At 39.1% G+C, this 16,168-nt stretch overlaps 2 protein-coding genes across 11 annotated transcripts in view; both read right to left on the bottom strand.

Annotated features, from left to right (window-relative positions):
* Window positions 1-5,168: 5,168 nt before the first annotated feature.
* On the bottom strand, window positions 5,169-11,118 carry mplkip (M-phase specific PLK1 interacting protein). Its single transcript, XM_061961571.1, has 2 exons — window positions 10,747-11,118; window positions 5,169-5,741 (listed from the first exon to the last, which is right to left on the bottom strand). The coding sequence occupies exons 1-2, from the start codon at window positions 11,065-11,067 to the stop codon at window positions 5,631-5,633; spliced, it is 432 nt and encodes a 143-aa protein (XP_061817555.1). The 5' UTR covers window positions 11,068-11,118; the 3' UTR covers window positions 5,169-5,630.
* A 1,125-nt stretch (window positions 11,119-12,243) lies between these two features.
* Window positions 12,244-16,168, bottom strand: part of tacc2 (transforming, acidic coiled-coil containing protein 2) — a 93,833-nt gene continuing 89,908 nt past the window's right edge. For all 10 annotated transcript variants that reach the window (XM_061959855.1, XM_061959876.2, XM_061959860.1 and 7 more), the window contains 2 exons: window positions 15,437-15,557; window positions 12,244-13,155 (listed from right to left, as the gene is read on the bottom strand). In XM_061959855.1, coding sequence (XP_061815839.1) covers window positions 13,090-13,155; window positions 15,437-15,557 — 187 coding nt within the window. In that variant the 3' untranslated portion in view covers window positions 12,244-13,089. The remainder of the gene's footprint in view (window positions 13,156-15,436; window positions 15,558-16,168) is intronic.

Consider the following 16,168-nt stretch of genomic DNA (forward strand, 5'->3'; position numbering starts at 1 on the left):
AATGGACTAAATAATTTCAAAGTCCTCTTCAGTCTCCTGGATCAGGAAAACACTTAACATTATTATTACTGTATTACATTATTTCATACAACTCCTGTGCTGTTGTTTTGTATTACTATTGTATTGTTTTTCAAACAATATTTCTGATCTAAAAGTCAGTTTTTCTAATGAAAAGGCATTTTACCTGTTAAAATTGTGCTGTTCTGAAGGGCCAAGCAAATAATACATTCCTATTCATTTCAATGGACTGTTTTAAGATCCCAGTATTCTGAGTCACAAGGTGCGGACTGTATTCAGGAAAATGTAATGTATTTTTTTTTAATAAAACTTGGTCCAAATATTTCAGTGTGGGTATAAATACTTTTAGAGCCTCTTCAACGATACAGTGATAAAGATAAATGTGATATTGGTCACAATAACCGTGATATGAAATGTTTCATATTGTTACATCCATCACTCTCACACACACACACACACACACACACACACACACACACACACACACACACACACACACACACACACACACAGAGAGAGAGAGAGAGATAGAAGGCGGCAGAGAGCACTCCAGGCATTGAGCGGACAGAGCTTCTAGCAGTGTCCCCCAAACTACGTCCCTCGCCAGCATCCTCAATCTGGCCCGCGGGATGTCCCAAGTTAAAAGAAAATAGATAAATAAATATTACTTATTTATATAAACCTCACCGAAATATCCGACCAGCTACTTTACTATCGGGCACTTATGGTCCAGTTTTGCACACCCTCCATCCATTCATTCATTTTCTACCACTTATCCCTTTCGGGGTCACGGGGGGTGCTGGAGCCTATCTCAGCTACATTCGGGCGGAAGGCGGGGTACACCCGGGACAAGTCAGTTTTGCACACATTTTCATTGATTTAATAAATGGGGGAATTGATTTAACTAAAGCAGGGGTCGGCAACCCGCGGCTCCGGAGCCGCATGCGGCTCTTTGATCACCTTGATGCGGCTCAGCTGCATACTTGCCGACCTCCCGATTTTCCCGGGAGACTTCCGGATTTCAGTGCCTCTCCCCGGGGCAAATATTCTCAGAATTTCACCTTAACAATAATATTAAGGGCGTGCCGTGATGGTACAGCATTTAGCGCCCTCTACAAGCTGTACAAACAGCGTGCCGGCCCAGCCACACGTTGAATGAGGCTTCAGCTTGCACACGTACGTAACAGCAAGGCATACTTGGTCAACAGCTATACAGGTTACACTGACGGTGGCTGTATAAAACAACTTTAACACTCTTACTAATATGCGCCACACTGTGAACCAAAACCAAACAAGAGTGACAAACACATTTCGGGAGAAATGTGTTTGTTTAATGTGTTTTTTTAAGACAACATAAACACAACAGAACAAATACCCAGAATCCCATGCAGCCTTAACTCTTCCGGGCTACATTCTAGAAGCAGAAGCCTCATTCAACTTGTGGCTGGGCCGGCACGCTGTTTGTACAGGTTGTAGAGGGCGTTAAATGCTGTGCCATCACATCACGTCCTTATTATTGTTGTTAAGGTGAAAATCAGCAGATGTTTGAGGGAATAGTTGCCCTGAAATTTGTAGTCTCCATGAAAAATCAGGAGGGTTGGCAAGTATGACACTGTCAAGCGCCATTCGTATAAAACTTGCGGGACGCACTAACATTACATTTTTATATTAAGGTGCGGGCCGCGTGTCTGGTTTATACATAGCACAAAGCAAAAAAAAAACTTTGTATGCAGTGTTATTTCATTTTAAATTTCAAAAGAGTTTTGTGGCTCCCATTGTTTTCTTTAATTTGTGAAACTGGTCAAAATGGCTCTTTGAGTGGTAAAGGTTGCCGACCCCTGAACTAAAGGGACAAGCGGTAGAAAATGGATGGATGGATGGATGGATTTAACTGTTTCTTATTCCAAATGAATTGGAGTGGCAAGTGATCGCTTATTTAGTGAAACGAAAATAAATCTAAAACTGCATCAATATACATGAATTAAAGATGCATCAATAATACATTTTTAATGGAATCGTAGCTTCTTATTCGTAATCGTGAGGTAAGGTGCCTAAAGATTCCCAACTCTTTATTAATATATATACATACACAGTACAGGCCAAAAGTTTGGACACACCTTCTTATTTAATGTGATTTCTTTATTTTCATTACATAATTTACATTGTAGATTGTCACTGAAGGCATCAAAACTATGAATGAACACATGAGGGGTTATGTACTTAACAAAAAAAAGTAAAATAACTGAAAACATGTTTTATATTCTAGTTTCTTCAAAATAGCCACCCTTTGCTCTGATTACTGCTTTGCACACTCTTGGCATTCTCTCGATAAGCTTCAATAGGTAGTCACTTGAAATGGTTTTCACTTATCAGGGTTGATTAGTGGAATTTCTTGCTTTATCAATGGGGTTGGGACCATCAGTTGTGTTGTGCAGAAGTCAGGTTACAAAACAGCCGACAGCCCTATTGGACAACTGTTAAAATTCATACTATGGCAAGAACCGATCAGCCAACTAAAGAAAAATGAGTGGCCATCATTACTAAGAAATGAAGGTCAGTGAGAGCGGAAAATTGCAAAAACTTAGAATGTGTACCCAAGTGAAGTCGCAAAAACCATCAGGCGCTACAACGAAACTGACACACATGAGGATGAACCCAGGAAAGGAAGACCAGGAGTCGCCTCTGCTTTTGAGGACAAGTTCATCCGAGGCACCAGCCTAAGAAATCGCAGGTTAACAGCAGCTCAGATGAATGCCACAGAGTTCTGGCAGCAGACCCATCTTTAGAACAACTGTTAAGAGACTGCGCGAATCAGGCCTTCATGGTCAAATAGCTGCTAGGAAACTACTGCTAAGGAGAGGCAACAAGCAGAAGAGATTTGTTTGGGCCAAGAAACACAAGGAATGGATATTAGACCAGTGGAAATATGTGCTTTGGTCTGATGAGTCCAAATTGGAGATCTTTGGTTCCACCGCCATGTCTTTGTGAGATGCAGAAAAGGTGAACGGATGGATTCCACATGCCTGGTTCCCACTGTGAAGCATGGAGGAGGAGGTGTGATGGTGTGGGGGTGTTTTGCTGGTGACACTGTTGGGGATTTATTCAAAATTGAAGGCACACTGAACCAACATGGCTACCACAGCATCCTGCAGCAACATGCCATCCCATCCGGTTTGCGTTTAGTTGGACAATCATTTATTTTTCAACAGGACAATGACCCAAAACACACCTCCAGGCTGTGTAAGGGCTATTTGACAAAGAAGGAGAGTGATGGAGTGCTGCGGCAGATGACCTGGCCTCCACAGTCACCGGACCTGAACCCAATCGAGATGATTTGGGGTGAGCTGGACCGCAGAGTGAAGGCAAAGGGGCTAACAAGTGCTAAAACACCTCTGGGAACTCCTTCAAGGCTGTTGGGAAACCATTTCAGGTGACTACCTCTTGAAGCTCATCGAGAGAATGCCAAGAGTGTGCAAATCAGTAATCAGAGCAAAAGGTGGCTCTTTTGAAGAAACTAGAATATAAAACATGTTTTCAGTTATTTCACCTTTTTTTGTTAAGAAAACTCCACGTGTTCATTCATAGTTTTGATGCCTTCAGTGACAATCTACAATGTAAACAGTCATAAAAATAAAGAAAACGCATTGAATGAGGTGTCCAAACCTTTGGCCTGTACTGTGTGTGTGTATATAATATATATATACCGTATTTTCCCCACTATAAGGCGCACATTCAATGAATGGCCTATTTTAAAACGTTCATATATAAGGCGCACCGCATTATAAGGCGCATAGAATAGACGCTACAGTAGAGGCTGGGGTTACGTTATGCATCCATTAAATGGAGCTGCGCTAAAGGGAATGTCAACAAAACAAATAGTGATTGTACTGACACTTCTACTTGCTGCTCTCTGTTCAACAAGAGAACAGAGAGCAGCAACATTAAAAAAAACGAGAGCTCTCGCGTTTTCTTGTCACAAACTCGAACATACAGGGTATGTTCGAGTTTTTCCTCCAACTGTAGCCATCTCGCTTTGTTCCCTCGGAAACTCTGTTTAGTCTTCTTTACTTGGCGCAGGTCATCATGTTGCTTTCTCCATTGATTCGTTAATGTTAAATTCTCTCGCTGCTGCTCTATTCCCGTGTTCTACTGCGTGACTGATCGCCTTGAGTTTAAACTCTGCGTCGTAAGCGTGTTTCTTAATAGGAGCCATTTTTGGGTCTTTACATAAAGTTTAGGTCTCGCAACTACGGTAAGCAGCCGCCAACTTAATTTTCCCCCGTAGAAGAAGCGCGGGGGATAATGAAGTCGGCGGCTGCTTACCGTAGTTGCGAGACCTGTTGTGGCTCAATATTGGTCCATATATAAGGCGCACCGGATTATAAGGTGCACTGTCAGCTTTTGAGGAAATTGGAGGTTTTTAGGTGCGCCTTATAGTGCGGAAAATACGGTATATATATTTATTTATGTATTAAACTGTCCTGTCGTCAGGCAAATCATATTGTTGATGTAGATGCCCATATCTACTATACAGATTTACTTTACAAAAGAGAAGTGCAGGATACTTCTCTTGTTGCCTTATTTACATGTTTACCAGATGAGGATGGGATACAAAGTAGAAAAAAAAGACACAGGGGGAAATTGTGGGGACATGACAAAACAAGCAAAAAAACATATACGTACCATTGTGGCTCCCGAGTCAAAAGTTTTGGGGACCCCTGTGTAGCAGATAGATTAAACTTTTGCTCTTCAATGTTTTACAGGCCAAGAACCCCCAAACTGATGGAGAGCTGAAGCAGGGGACCCCCTACTTACATATGTTGTAAAATAAATGTTTTTTTAGATTTAACTGATCCGAAAGGTACCTTGCTATTGTGCAATAGTAAGATATTCAAATACAAACAAACATTTCACAACACCCCGAGAATATCTTCACTGACGCCATAAAGATTGCAGACACCCTGTTGAAGACCTCTTGAGTAAACCAATTCAAAATGTTGTAATCGGGCCATCGGACAGTTAATTCACGCTTAGATCGATATTTCATATTAAAACCAATTTCGAATTCATATTGTTCATTTTTTACACTCCTAACAACCATCCTGTCAAATTCATTGATTCTTGCATTGATCAGAAAAAAGAAAAACTACTTTTTGTTATGTTTTAATATCCACAAATATGTCATTTTTTAAAACACAAAACAAAGTAAGAATATATATAAAAAAACATTTGTATCATATTCATAATACAAAACATTATACAAGCATCCAATAACAGGAAATTATTGTATTGATCAGGATTAGGCCAGCTACTTACTTCCTGTCAAGTAAGACATTTAAACAATGTATAAATCTATACATAAACATGGGTATTTCTGTACAAAGTTGTACAAACATCTCATCTAACTGATTCCTGGATTGATCATGAACAGACTAAGTACTTCCTGTAGGCATTGAATTCCCACAAATAAGACTTTGCTTCCTCAAACAATCCTGAAATACAGTGCATAAACGTGTACATTAATCTATGAATAACATAAAACCCTCCAATCAAACAAATTGATTCCTGAGTTAATCAGAAACCCACCAGCTATTTCCTGTTATTTTTACTGTTTACTGATTGTTGCTGGTCGATGTCTGTGGCTCTGTTGGTTGCAGCACTGCCCAGGGATCCTCCAACATGGACGGACTGAAGTACTTCTCTATCGAGTCAAAAGACTGATCCTGATAAAGAGAAATACAGTAAGTTGGCTATATTTTACCTACAGATTAATTCCAGCAATACCTATAAAACACCACTAGGCTCCCTCTATATTATGTATCAGGTATATTCAAAGAGTGAATAGCTTTAGTTTTATTTTTCAATGGCTTAACTTATCCCTATAGTCATATTACAGTAAAGAATGTTTAAATTTTAAGTAAAACATTGCATGTGCAGTTAATAAATATTTAATCATGCCTTGAGCAAATAATGGCATATAACTCGCACTATTTCCTTTAGGAATAATTGTTTTAAATTTGGAAGACAACCAGCATCTTGGATCAGACGCTCCACTGTATATGTATGTTGTTGTTTTAGGTAAATACTGTACTTGGGCTGCACAATTAATGGACATCAAGTCGAAATCGAGGTTTTCATTAGTGCAATAACGTAATCGCAAGAGGCTGAGTGTTTTGTTTGTCCGCCATCACTGGCATTTGAGTAACAGACACGTTCGAGAATTGTTGAGCCTCACATTTCTTCGTCTCTCGCTTCAGAGAGAAGAGGCTCTATGCGTCACTCCCGGCACCAGAGCGCGTTAGTTTAACAATAGAAGTAGCTGTCTCGGTGGGCAGAGAGCGATACACAGGAAGCACGTACAGAGAGCCTCGCGACTCGCTAGTGAGAAGTTTCGCAAAGTAACAAAAATTAAGACGAAAGAAATGTGATTACAAAGCAAAATGTCCCGTTGTGGGAATATTTTTTGCTTCAAATCGGATGGGCAGTATAAGCCCATCAACACGGATGAATGAGCGTGAATGCAGTGATGGCCACAAACAAAACGCCAGACATTATTTTTCAAACAGTGAAAAAAAGCACTTTAAGATGTTCAATATTTCTTTGGGATAGATACCGTATTTTTCGGAGTATAAGTCGCACCTGCCAAAAATGCATAATAAAAAAAGAAAAAAACATATATAAGTCGCACTGGAGCCCGGCCAAACTATGAAAAAAACTGCGACTTATAATCCGAAAAATACGGTAACTAAAAGTTATTTACCTTCCAATTACAGTATAGTGGTAAACTGTTACATGTCTGTTCTTTGTGTGTGCCTCCTGCTGGTGAAGCCCCTCCCCTGTTGTATTTTCTATTTTAAGTTGCCATGGTTCCCAGAGGAAAGCAGAAGTGACTGAACACAACTGTTTGCGTTCATCCTCACCCTATTTTGTCTGATAAGTCACGTTTGTGGGATCTTTCTACGGTGTTTCTACCACATTGTGTCTTCGCCAATTCTACTCCAGCTCCAAGCTCTTATTTGCTACTATATCGCTAAGTATTCTCCTGCTTGGCTGTTTAGTTAGTTTTGTTTATATTTAGTGCTTAGTCTTTCAGTCTTCTCCTGAAGACCACATTTTGTTGTTTTTTTCTCAGTTTGGTTTTTACAATTTTTTGTCCTACTTTGCAAGTGACATTGTGTTTTATTATCCCTCCTTTTCCTTTTTCCTCCTTTGCTAGCGTTTATCGTTAGCTTGATTATCCTGTGTTGCTAATCGCCTGGATCACTTTGTTGCGTGATTAAAATACCTCTTTTTGCTCTCAATTCTGTCTGGTGCGTATTGGGATTTCCTCGAGAGTAAAACGTAACAGTAACATTTTTTTCAGTAATGACAAATAAAAGTGTATATCTTTCTAAGAAATTACATAAACTAAACATGAATAAAGACAATGCTGTCTCTGCATTTTTTTTAAAAGCACTTAAGACTCATTAACGTTCCAAAACATTCTTAAACATAAACAAATAAAGAATGTGCTAGTTCTATAAGATCGTAGGGGCGTAGTCAGTCTTTGCTAAATGGGTTATACTTGTATAGCGCTTTTCTACCTTTAAGGCACTTTGACACTATTTTCGCACACACATTCATACACTGATAGCGGGAGCTGCCATGCAAGACTTCACCCATCAGGAGCAAGGGTGACGGACGTGACTCGGGTGGTAGAAGCTGGGGGTCGAACCAGGAACCCGTAGCCATTCTACCAAATGTGCCACGCCTTTGGCGGTATCCACAAGCTGGTAGAGTAGTATGTTTGTCCATCTTTTGATGTTATCCCTCCAAGTCATTCTGGGGCATCCTCGTTTTCACTTTCCTTCCACAAATCCTTGAAGAATAATTAGCGCAATACTTGGTGTTGATCTTGTAACGTGGCTAAACCACGATTTGAAAAATATGTCTGTGGACTCCAATAGCAGTAGTTATTTCATTGAGTTTAAGATTTTAGTCCTGACATTCTGAGCGTTGCATGGTGGGGTCCCTCAGTACATCACTGACTTGCTATGCCCCTACTCTTCAGGGCGCAGCCTCCGGTCTTCAGGCCAGGGTCTTCTAAAGAACCCAAAAACTCGTTTTAAACCCTGTGGAGACCTGGCATTCCAGACTATAGCTCCCAGACTCTGGAACAACTTGCACCAGTCCCTCCGTGATTTTGACTGTGTTGAAACTTTTGAAAACTTCTCTTTTCAGTAAAGCTTTTAGTTAATGTACCTTTTAACTATCATTTTAATCCACTTTGTATCCTTTTTATGATGTTGCCCCTGTTGTTTTAATTGAATTGTTCTTTTACCTCACCTATGTTTCGTACAGCGCTTTGTGATTTTATCTGTGAAAAGCGCTTTATAAATAAAAATGTACTTACTTACTTACCTACCATGAATTGATTAACGTGGACCCCGAGTTAAACAAGTTGAAAAACTTATTCGGGTGTTACCATTTAGTGGTCAATTGTACGGAATATGTACTACACTGTGCAATCTACTAATAAAAGTTTCAATCAATCAATCAAACTTACTTATTCACGATTTGAAAAATATGTCTGTAGACTCCAATAACAGTAGTTATTTCACTTGAATGTAAGAATGTATAAGCACTAGGGGTGTAACGGTACGTGTTTTGTATTGAACCGTTTCGGTATGGGGGTTCCGGTTCGGTTCGGAGGTGTACCGAACGAGTTTCCACACGAACATATGAAGTAGCCGCCTAAGCTAAAGTCTTAACAAGCTGCTTCGCTTCCTTCTGCCTCTTCTCTGTCAGTCCTCTACACAGCACCCAGCATTGTCCCACCCACACAACCATCTGATTGGTTAGAACTATAGCGGTAAGAGCCAATCAGCAGTGCGTATTCAGAGCGCATGGATTCAGTGCTTCTGCGGTGGGGTTAGCAGATAGGTGTTTAACAGGTGAGCATAAGGCAGCGGACTCTCCCCAAATTAAAATAAACACCTCCCAGTCAACTACTAGTACCATCACTATGAGCCCGTTGACCTTCTAGAAACTTAAACTGCAGCTCAGCTCGCTCGCAGTCCTGGCTTGAGGTGAAGGCTAATTAGCTTTTAGCGTAACGTTAGCTCATTTTGCGGCGTGTGTGTGTGTGTTAGCTCATTGTGTAGTGTGTGTGTTTATGTGATAAAAATCAACTACAGGCTTCCCAAATTCTGTAATAAATTAAGCATGATGAGTTGACTTGAAACTGTTTAATGTTGCACTTTTTATATGTAGAAGAAAAGTTTAATAATTTTTTTAATCTGAGCAATAACTTGAGGCAGTTTAATGTTGATTAACGTGGGCAGAATTATTATAGTGTTCCCAATGTTAAAAGGATAAAGCCATTGTTTACAAATTTGGTAAATAAATACCGTATTTTTCGGAGTATAAGTCGCACCGGAGTATAAGTCGCACCTGCCGAAAATGCATAATAAAGAAGGAAAAAAACATATATAAATCGCACTGGAGCCCGGCCAAACTATGAAAAAAACTGCGACTTTTAGTCCGAAAAATACGGTAACCAAAAAATGTTTATTTTGTTGTTTTCTTACTGTACCGAAAATTAACCGAACCGTGACCTCTGAACCGAGGTACGTACCGAACCGAAATTTTTGTGTACCGTTACACCCCTAATAAGCACAAATTACATGAATTTCAGTTCATTTCAATGGGAGGAAGATTGATTTCAGATAGGCTACGAGTTTGTAGTTTGTTACGAACTATTATTAGTTTAGTTGATTATTTATTTAATATTTATACTGGGCGGTATAGCTCGGTTGGTAGAGCGACCGTGTCAGCAACTTGAGGGTTGCAGGTTCGATCCCCGCTTCCGCCATCCTAGTCACTGCCGTTGTGTCCTTGGGCAAGACACTTTACCCACCTTAAATGTAACTTAGATATTGGGTTTCACAATGTAAAGCGCTTTGAGTCACTTGAGAAAAAGCGCTATATAAATGTAATTCACTATTTCTTCGGTCAATGGTCAAATGAGGAATTTACAATTTCTGTGATTTCACTTTCATGAATGGGAGAAATAAAAAATGATTCTAAGTTGCCTCGATTAGTTTGTTCATTAAATTTGACACTGTTTTCGGGTTGTACAATTTAATTTGCTAAATTGGGTCCAACATTCACAAAGAAGGTATTAAACGCATCTGTTATTTCCTTACGGTCATTTATAGTTTGATTATTTTCTATGAAATAGCTTGCATGTTCCTTATTTGTCATGTTTTTTTTAATGATACCATTTAAAACTTTTCACGTACCCTGGATGCTATTTTTATGTTGTTCTAATAGGTTACAGTAATATGTTCTTTTGCTGTGCTTTATTATTTGTGTTATATATTACATATATAATTATAGATTGATTGATTGACTGAAACTTTTATTAGTAGATTGTACAGTACAGTACATATCCCGTACAATTGACCACTAAATGGTAAGACCCGAATACGTTTTTCAACTTGTTTAAGTCGGGGTCCATGTTAATCAATTCATGGTAAAGCATTAAGCATAGCACAAATTAAGCTTGTAAATTGAGTAACCACTGTAACTTAAATCATTAGAGGTAGCAATTATGTTAAAAAAAATATCGCTTATAATCTAGTATTTCAACTATTTGGTGATTGGACTGAAACAGAAAAGTCACTCTCAAATAGTCAAACGCGTCAGCTGAGTGATGTTAGGCGCCATTTTCGTAATGTAACCGACCTGGTCCTTGGAAGACGATGGACTGAAGTTCAGAGGCCTCTCAAAGCGGTGTCCTCTTCTTTGCGTCCTCTCGCCGCTGCCGAACCTCGCCGGAGACCCCCCAAAGCTCCGTCCTCTCCCGCCGGACCCTGCTTGAGGGCTTCCCCAGTGTCCACGGTTAGACCCGACCGGGGAACACATGGGAGAGGTGGGTGAGTAGGTTGGGTAGCCACGGGAAGAACCCCCTCGATGCCCGGGGCCTCCGTAAGGGGAACGAGTCCAACACGAGGGCGGGGAAGGGAAGCGGTCATTCCACGGTTGTCTGGCAGGCAGTCGGTCCATATTCGGTTTAACTTGATCACCGGATAGAGACGGTCAAAACACTAGTGGGGGAAAACCGGAAGCGGAAGTAGAGTTCTGGAATTAATGTAGCAGCGCCACTCAGTGGTCACTCCATTCGCCCTACTTTATTCAACCGTAGTAACATGTTGTATATTTTGCTAAATCATTATAAATGACACCCTTGGCCAGAGTTCATAATTTCAAACATTTACATTTTACATAAAAAAACTATATGTATGATTTATCATACATAATCTACTTACGAATCTTAATGTAATTGTATTTCTTTTTGTATCTATATATGGTCATTTCTTTAATTATTTTGTATTATTTAATTGCATTTATGATTTATTATTACTATTTAATTACGTTTGTTTTGTTTTCCTTTAGAAATTGGTAATGACACAGGCAGCTATGGGTAAATAGAAAAATACATTACACTAAATCCTATTTGTTATTTTTTTGTATTTCTCTTAATTTCTGTAACTTTTTGTTTTATATTTATTTAATTGTATGTGTTATTTATCAACACTTAAAAATAAAAATAAATCATAAGTCATTGGTATTCATTCTCAATTTTGTTTTCTCTCTTTTGAAAATGGTAACAAACAAAGCAAGTTATGGATTATTAATAGGATTAAATGCAATTTATTTTTCAATTACCGGTAATTTATGTAGTTCTTTTTGTATATATTTTCTTTTCCGTAACGTTTTTTTTTCTACGAATGATTTATTGCTATTTACTTTATACACAAGCATTTTATTTAATTATTGTTTTTTTTTTATAAGACATTGGTATTCATTCTCAATTGTTAAATAGTAAAGATTAAACACAGCAAGTCATGGATAAGTAGTGGAAACTGAAGGGTAAATACACTTCAGTTTCTTCCCAGTTTTTTTCGAACATGATACAATGAACGAGGGTAAACGTGGAAACAAAGGTCAATAAACCACAATCACAACCAAAATATAAAATATTTGTTCATTTCGAAATTGTGTGGGAGTTATAAGAGATGGTTTCAAAGCGGAATGCTAATGTGGTCAAACAATTGAGAAAGAATTAAAAAAAAAAAAAAGTTATTTAAACACTAAGTAAAATCAAAACACTTTGTATTTTTTCCAGTCATTGTACTCGATCGTGCAACACAAGAAACAAAAACAGTGTGAGCCCACTAGTTTATATTGCCATCTTTTATTGCACTTTGTAAGCAGATGCTGGACAGCAGCTGTGCAGACATGTTACTGGTCAGTGTGACGCAACAACCCAAACAGGACTGGTGCATATCTGAATACAGTCACAATTAGTATATAGCAAAATAAAATACAGAAAAATAAAGTCCCATGATCTGATCAAAACAGCTATGACAAAGTATGACAAGTATCTACAAAGTTAGATGAGTGAAACACACTAGCTGTTGACAATAATAACTGTGACAAATTAATAGTCATCTGTGTTTTACAGTGGAGACATAACTATGAGAATGAGTCTTCTCCAAATGTAGTTTTCTACATTGTATACAAAACACACAATGTTTTCTTTCTCTCTCGCATGCAATAAGCTAAAGTGATATTTTTTTTATTCTCTTAGTGCTGCGTCACTCTAAAAACGTATCTGATGCTCCTTTCTCTTACAGTTACAAGGAGGAGGCATCACAAGAAGTAGGTAAACAGTCTTCTCCCTCAGTGGCTGTCATGGCAACATCATAAACAACATTAAACCCACGCGCAATTCTCATCGTCACACGCTCTCTCACTCACACACATACACACTTAATGACATGGTGCAGTTCCTAAAACGTTAAACCACACCACTGATACTGTACAATACAGTGACACATCAAAAATATACAGCATGATTAAGAAGATCCTGTTTCCACAAGGTCAGTAGAAAATTCAAGCCCAGTGTGGCTTTTAAGAGTTCTTGGAGAAGTGGTAACACATTTATACTCCTGTTCATTTTCCAAGCACATGAACACCTTTTTGTGTTTGTATGAACAAAGTCTTGAACCAGAATAATGGCTGCTAACATTTTCCCATCTTGGCAATCAGCTCGTCGCAGATCTTTGTTAGCTCCTCAATCTCTTTGTTCTGGAAAAAGTGGAAAACTTTTAATAATGGATAACCACAACACAGGACCTCAGAAAAAAGCATCTAAAGAATAATAGTAATACATCTAAACTGGAAACTAAAGGCCTGATTTACTAAAGGTTTGCAATTACCAAAAGGCGTGCAATGATAGCATGCGCAAAGCTGATCAACTAAACGTGTGCAAGTGGATTGCGTCTGGAAGGCAGCACTAATTAACTTTTCAACCTTTATAAAATAGTTTCAGAACTTTTGGGATGATACAACTAGTTGAATGACACCTCGGTCATGGCCTGTATCGCTTTTAATGGCACTCAGCGACATTGAGGAGGGTGGCAGAAAGCTTGCCACACAAAAAACTACAAATGGTCTGACGTGCTTTTACGGCATACTTCACTCCCCCTCTCCCTATTGGTTAAAGACAGAAGTTGATGCGAACCCCTGTGTGCCGCTTGAAGGCGAAAAGAAGAAGACGCCTACGTGCAGTTACTGCTATCATGGCGGAATCTCCAAAACAACCAAAGAAACAAAAAGTTTTTTTCTGAGTAGACAAAAAAAAAAAACGCAGCTTACAAGGATAAAAGGACAGCGAGGATCAACATTGCCCCGGCTTTCACTCGCTGGCGTGAGCTCAAAGACCAATGCTGCCTTGGCTGTGTTCCTGCTGGACTAGTAAGTGACTTTCGATACTCAAATCAAAATGATAATGCTAATGTTAGCTATTGGAAATTTGCGTGGTAGCAATTGCCACCAACGTGATAGTTTCACCATTACTTCCTTTGAAAAAAATCTCCTGCTGGTCTTTCTTTGCTCGGACCTGCATCTGCCCTGATACATTTTTGGTAGTAGCGTCATGTTTGTAGAGAATCCAAGATAATTTCTTGAGGGTGTCTAATATTTAACATCAGTAGAGCCATTAGAGATATAATATTTGAGTCAAAATGACAGCTGACATCATGTCAGTATGACACTATATGCGCTTATAAATGCGCTTATAATCATGGGAAAGGTGGTCTTCTTCTGGCAAAACACTACCGCTTTGGTCCACTGGCACCGCCAAAATCAACCAAAACTAAAAGTTCTTAAGCGGGGCTTTAAGTGAGCAGAATAAGGCGTGCAATCCGTTTTGTGTCTCTGTCTTCATTAATATGCCAAATATAACGCCCACAATACTGGGAGGAGAAGATGCAAATATAACTATTTAGCACGCGCAATGTGATGTATCAACACTCACCGTTTTGCGAGCAATATTAAGCGTTTTATTTAGCACATGTCAGAAGGACGTGCAAACTGACAGTTCCACACACGGCTGCAAGATCAGTGCTTGCGCTGCACTGACAAACGATGGAGGGACAAAAATCCTCCATCATACGTGTGTGTATCTAAACATTCTTTATTTCTTTTGGACAACCAGAAATTAAAATATTAGACATATCGCCTCTTCAGCAATTTCCTTTTATAATTTTATAACTGCTGAGTGACTTATGGGAATAATTAAAACAATTTCCATAGATGCATTTGGCTGGCGTTATTTTTAATGTTGTTCGTTACTGTTTTCTTTGGAAATTATTACTATAATATATCTCCAACATGACGGGACATCTTTCATTATGCTTTTCTTGCGTTTGAGTCATTCTAAATCTGACCCACAGACTCGCGCACAGAATTAAGTGTTCGTGTGCACATGTTTCTGTTGTCTAGATTAGATTCAGAAGAAAAGGTGTTGCAGATTATAGGTGTGTGATGCTGGTTCAACACATCACACACAAGTTAGAATAGAAGCATTATAACATGAATGTGCAGAAAATGATCGTCTCCGTGGTAAAAGCCCAGTATAGTGCATGCATAATCCTCACTTAAATAAGGCGGTCTGCACCACTTTTCAATTGCACACGCAGTGTTCGTTGAACACGCAACATGATCACTATTAGTACATACACATTTTATTTTTTGCACACGCTGTCTAGCCGGTGGTATTTGCATCTTAGTAAATCAGGCCCTAAGAGTACAAATTTAAATACATATACATTCAACATGTATCTATAATTTATTTATATATATATATATATATACATATATATATATATATAAAACTCCAGAATGCTACTTTAGAACCTCTTTAATTTGAATTGACTTACATTTTTAAATTATATATTCAGAATTCTAAATATTGATTTGACTGATTATTTAAATGATTTGTGTTTTTACTATCTTGGGGGAAATGACTGATACAGCACTGAGCTGTGAGAGGGTCATTTTGAACACCCATGACCAGACAACTGACCTTCTGCTCCAAAGTGCGCTCTAAAGAGTCCACCTTCATTTGCTCCTTCCTCAGACTGGCCTGGTGGGCAGCCTGCTCCTGTTTGGACTTGGTCCTCACCTGAGCTATCTCCGCATTGGCCCTGAAATCAGAAAGTCATCTCTCTTAGACCAGACCAGAATGCCATTTGTTTACAAGTGAATGGAATGCTTACGCGGGGGATTCCGACTATTTTGGACTGGTAGTAGTCGATCCACAGCGATCGTTCTGCACTACCATAGGGCAAACCCATCCTTGCCCAGGCACACCCTCATGGTATTTGGAGTATAAATATTTGGGGTTTTGGCACCAGCCACTGTACTAGATCTGACCAATCTAAGTCTATGACCACGAACCGATGAAGCCTACACGGATGAGCGGCGAAACGTCTTCCAAGACAATCCCTGCAAATTATTCATGGTCTCGCAAATGTTTCCTATCCTTGCAACTACCCCGCACATTTCGGCTAATCGTCATAATTTTTGCCAGTTAAATGTGACCCTAAGCAGCGCTCAAAACAGTACAGTAAATATTTAGCAACACACCCAAGTCCTCTCTTCCTTGTTTTCATTAACATAGATGTTGACATTTAATTATCATCTGTAATCGTCTCTCATTTACTAACAAAAATCACCGCTATAGATCGCGCTCAATAATTCCCATAGGTTCTAAACGAAAGCGGGGATAAACTAAGTCACACGCAATGTGTTGGCT

Source organism: Nerophis lumbriciformis, linkage group LG02 (genome assembly GCF_033978685.3).
Source record: "Nerophis lumbriciformis linkage group LG02, RoL_Nlum_v2.1, whole genome shotgun sequence".
NCBI classification, from domain to species: domain Eukaryota; kingdom Metazoa; phylum Chordata; class Actinopteri; order Syngnathiformes; family Syngnathidae; genus Nerophis; species Nerophis lumbriciformis.

Bases quoted from the DNA above. Each gene is read 5' to 3' on its own strand.
- mplkip (XM_061961571.1), bottom strand. From the start codon at position 11,067: ATGGACCGACTGCCTGCCAGACAACCGTGGAATGACCGCTTCCCTTCC. The intron at 5,742-10,746 runs GTCGGTTACATT...TCTCTTTATCAG, and splicing joins CATCGTCTTCCAAGGACCAG to GATCAGTCTTTTGACTCGAT.